Genomic DNA, 4791 nt, shown 5'->3' with positions numbered 1-4791 from the left:
CCCGGGGGAGAGCCAGGCCCCTCGTCCTTCACCCAGCAGCCGCTGTGAGAGGGGGGTTTCCTGCAAGGAGCTTTCACAAACACCACTGTCTTTTCTACATATTTTAGTGCAAAGATGAGGTTTATTTCCCCCATGCTTGCTTGTTTACCCTGCTCATGCAGGAGTCACATGGGATTTGTGCAAAGGACTGTTTGTCACCCTGGCAGTTATTTAAATGGCTGTCGGTACCGATGTCTCGCAGCGTAAGGCCGGGCTTGCAAAACACTGACCCCGTAATGGAAGAGCCAAGTTCCCCGGGCGGGATGTGCCCACGGGCTGCGGCTGACACTGGGTTAGCAGCTGCGTGTGCCCGAGGTAGGGACAGTGACAATGCTTCTGAAAGCCACATCTGCGGGCCCATCTCCCAACAAGCTGTCGCCTGTCAGGGGCACGGGAGAAGGCAGCACCTTCCGAACCTCTCACAGCCAGCACACGCGTCCCTTGGACACTGGTGGAGTGTCACTGCTGGAGCTCAGTGCTGGTCCCCACAGCCCACCAGCCTCCAAAGCCAGCTGTGCTTCTGCAGGCTGCGAGGAAGCGGGCGGACGGGGATTAGGAGAGGGTTTATAGGCACAGTCAGATCTGTTTGGTGAGATATTGATCCCCAGCCCCATCCCTTTTGCTGGCCTCCCCTCTGCAGAGCAGGGCCCTGGCAGCTGGCAGAGCCTGGCAGAGCCGGGAGGAGCAGCAGGCACCACGCAGAGCCTGCCTGCAGCAGCGAGCTCACGCTTCACACCTGAAAGCTGCGAGGAGCTAAACAAGAGCAAAATAATTTTATTAACAAGGAGGTCACTGGCAGGTGTGGCAAATTAGGGTAATTACAAACAGTTGGAGGAAATGTCTATGGAGAGCTCCAGTAACTGCAAAAGGTAAAGCTTGCAGATGCACATTTTAAAGTGATTTCTTTAAAAAGGAGGAAGGTAAATAAGGCAAAATGAGCGGAAGCACAGTAATGAGATAAACATAGCTCTGGGGAGAGAGTCTGCCTGCTCCGGGATGCGGCGTAGTTAGCAGCACGGTGATAGCGTTGGAAGAGAGCGCTGGGGATCGCGCTGGCCTCGGGCGCAGGCAGCTTGATTGCAAGAGCCCTGAGGGGAGGGAGCTCTGGGGGAAATGTTTAACTGCTGCCTTGGAGAGGGTGTTCTGGGGAGAAGGAGAGAGGCCGACATGGGCTGGGAGAGCAGGCGCCGCGGCTGTGCCAATGCTGCTGCTGTCACCCGTGCGGCGGCGGGCGGCTGTCTGCCGTGTGAGGGGCTGTGCTGCTCCCGGCCTGGCTGCTGGGCTGGCAGGAGCACGTGCTGGGTGCTGTGCTCCAGAAGGGCTTCGCTCTCCAGCAAGGCCACACATCTCCGTACCCATCCCACATGGCGTGCGAGAGCCTGGGTCCCGCTCAGCCCTCGGCTCGCTGTGCAGATGGGTCCCCTCGCAAAGCCCTGGAAGCCACTTGCTCACGGAAGCCAATTAGCTCAGGGAGGGCTATGTAAGGACACGGCAGTGGGGCCACCCTGTTCCACTGTGCAGAAGCCCCGGCTGACCTGCTGCTGAAAGGAGAGAGGTTCGTTAGGCTGCTGTGTTTAACAGGGAGCGATTTAACAGGTCCGAGCTCGGTGACATCCTGGGGTGTGGAGGTGCTGCAGGTGCCCAGCCCAGCGCCCTGCCTCGCCTCTTGCTTCATCGTGTTTTCTGCCACAGGACACAACGTGGCACGTCCACCCACAGGATGAAACCCTGTGTGGAGGCAGATGTGTGAGGCCAGAAGCAGAGGCCAGACCCTTGCAGGGCTGGACACAGGAACGTGGGTGTTGCTGTCCGTTCTGCACGGCATCGGGGCATAGCCCAGCATGGGCCAAAGGCTGCTCTGAAGGGATGAGGGGTCCTGAGATGGTGCTGCCATGTTGCTGTGGCACAGGCATGTGAAACAGGGGTCTCTTCCACCCCAGCTGACCCTCTGTTTGCATCTGCAAGAACAGCCATGGATTTCTTTTCTCATTTCAGACGGAAAAGGCGTAACTTCAGTAAACAAGCCACGGAAATCTTGAACGAGTATTTTTACTCCCACCTCAGTAACCCCTACCCCAGTGAAGAAGCCAAAGAAGAGCTGGCAAAGAAATGCAGCATCACAGTATCGCAGGTAAGCGCTGGCCCCTGTCCCTCCATGCCCCGGGCAGTGCTTCCACCTCCCCACTCCCCTTGCAGAACTGCCATCCCCCTCCGGGCTCCGGGATGCGCTTCCGACAGAGGTGTGTGATATGGAGCAGGTCCCTGCCCCATGGCCCTTTGGAATCCCTTCAGATTGGTGTTATTGACCCTGATCAAGTTCAGGAGGGTGATGGGACATGGCGAAGCTCCACAGGAAAGGCAGCGTGCTGGTGAGTGGCCAGGGTTGTGCCAGGGTAAAAAGGGGTGAAAGACAGAAATAAAAAGGCTGTAAGTTTAGCACCCGGCTCTGCCTCAGCTTTCTCTTTGAGCAGTCAGTGAGATTCCTTGCTGAGCCTGACTGTCTGTTAGGAACTCCTTACAACTTACCGTTATTTTGGGGGAAGGCCAGTTTATTGACAAGCATATAATCTATCTCTAGAGATCAGAATTTCTTTGATTGCTTGAAGCTGGTTTTCTAAGCCAGCCAGAAATCCAGCCTCTTGATATACTGAAGTGACACGGGCAGTTTCTCTGTAGCAAAAAATGTATTAGGCAGATTTGTTCCTTTTATCACGTGTAACAGATGCTGCTGTGGAGTTAATGCAAGAAACCCAGCATCTCCCTAATCAGGAATGGGACTGTTGTTGGCTGCGGCTGCTTTCTGTGTAGACCAAAGTGCATTTACAGCTCTGGACTGGTGTCTCACAGCGGTGTTCAGGCCCATGACATGGCTGCATCGAGATTTCCTTCACCAGACACCTTCAAAAGCAAAAGAACACTTTGCATTTCTCGTGACCTGCACATTTGCTAGAAAACCAAATAATTCCCACAGCAAATCTGGCTCATACAGCTTGGGAAAGGCTGCACTTGGGTGGCAGGGAAAACTCACCAGCACTTTCCAAGTTGTCCAGCCACCCCACTGCCCATTGCAAGGGCTGGTGTGTCATCTCCTCCCAGCTCCATCAGTTCTGCTTATCAATATTTCAGGTCCTTTAGAGGAACAACGCCTGCGGCAAATGTGTTAACTATTAATGATTGCAGGCTGCACTATTGGCATTATTAACAATGCAACCTTTAGCTTTATAATTAAGACCTGAGTTGAGATTTACTTTATAGGTCTCCTTTGAATGCATGAAAAATTCAGGCACTTTATTGAAGACTTTCAGATGAAAGGCTGCCCAGCTCCCTCAGATTTGATATTACTTCATTGACTTTGGATGCACCCTCAGTGCAAACCCCAGCAAAACTGCCCTCTGATGCAGAAACTGGCTGTGCTTATGGGCAGGAATTTTTGAGGGGAAATTCAGCACCAAACTGGTTCCCTCTCACACCACTGCTTCATCCTGGTTAGCATCACACAAGTGACTGCAACCCTGGCAGGTACAGGGGCAGCCATGGTGGCTGCTGGGCAGCTCTTCCAAGCCCATAGGCATCCCCGTGGCTACTGTGGATGCCTGGAACCAGCCAAGCAGCCCAAGAGCACACGAATACCTGGGCATCTTGGTCTGCTGGTTTCAGTCCTCTTGGCACGAGATGGTTTATAGCAATTCCTCCAGTAAGTGGTGTCCAAAAATCTTCCCACGTGTGCCAAGGCAGGCTGCTGTGTCGGTGGGAGAGGCCACACCATCAACACCAACTTGGAGAACCCAAAAGTTCTTCAGCTGTGCTGGCACAGTGTAACTGGGAGAGGTTAAGTGGTAGAGAGCGCAACAGACCTGCTGAAGAGATGTTTTGTGTTCACCCAGCGCCTGGTGCCTGGCAGAGAAGGAGTTAGTGATCCTGCAGAGTGGACAGATAAAAAGCTAGATCTAGATAAGGCTGAAGTGACTGGAGGAAATGAGATGGAACATTTGAGAAGCCATAACTGATTGCTTCCAGCGCTAATAGATCTGATTTCTTTCTTAATTGGTTGTTTGATAAGATTGAATGTATATGTTGTAGAATGAAATAAAAGGCAGGCAGATGGTCCAAAAATGTAGCAGCAGCAGCAGCAGCGAGCCTGTGACACGAATATAGGTTTGTCTCTTTAATATTTGATACGAGCATGAATTAGTTGTTTCTTGAATCCATTAGGAAGTCTGGGTGAGCGATGGGAGTAGCTGCACTGCGTCCTCTGTAGCTCCACGTACAGCAGCCCAAGCTCTGCAGGGTGATGTTCTCCAGCCTGGAGCCAGGGCAGCGCTGACCACGCAGCCTGGGCATGGGCTGCCAGAGAGAGATGCAAATGTGGGACCACGGCCCGAGCTTTGCTCTGGGGAGATGTTATAAATGGCTGGGAAAAACTCTGGATGATGGGAAAGCCTGAAAGCAGGGCAATGCATCATCTAATGGGAGACGAACATGTATGTGAGAGAGGAGGGAGTGCCTGTGATCAGCTGGGTGCTTAAGTTCCTGATAGATCTGCTGTCACAGCTGGAAAACGTGAATGCTGTGGATATCCTAATCCTTGATTTTCAAAGGCACTTCGAAAGGCCGCACGGTGGGACTGTGAGGTTAGTTGGTGTTTACTAGATCAAACTGGGCTGGAGTTGTCTTTCTTTGTGCTGAAAAATGTATGTATTTTTGAGGCCATCTAGCAGAAAAGCTCTGAGCAAGCACTGTAAAATAGCCCAG

At 52.7% G+C, this 4791-nt stretch overlaps 1 protein-coding gene across 1 annotated transcript in view; it reads left to right on the top strand.

Moving 5' to 3' along the window:
* The window catches only part of LOC104521420 (pre-B-cell leukemia transcription factor 3-like), a 37227-nt gene that overhangs the window by 21993 nt on the left and 10443 nt on the right, over window positions 1-4791 (top strand). Inside the window, 1 exon segment of the mRNA XM_010163408.2 lies at window positions 2035-2170. Within this exon segment, the coding sequence (XP_010161710.2) occupies window positions 2035-2170 (136 nt within the window).

Source organism: Antrostomus carolinensis, unplaced genomic scaffold, assembly GCF_000700745.2.
Source record: "Antrostomus carolinensis isolate BGI_N321 unplaced genomic scaffold, ASM70074v2 scaffold562, whole genome shotgun sequence".
Lineage (NCBI taxonomy): Eukaryota > Metazoa > Chordata > Aves > Caprimulgiformes > Caprimulgidae > Antrostomus > Antrostomus carolinensis.
The sequence above is the reverse complement of the archived record's forward strand: the minus strand, read 5'-3'. Positions and strand labels throughout refer to the sequence as shown.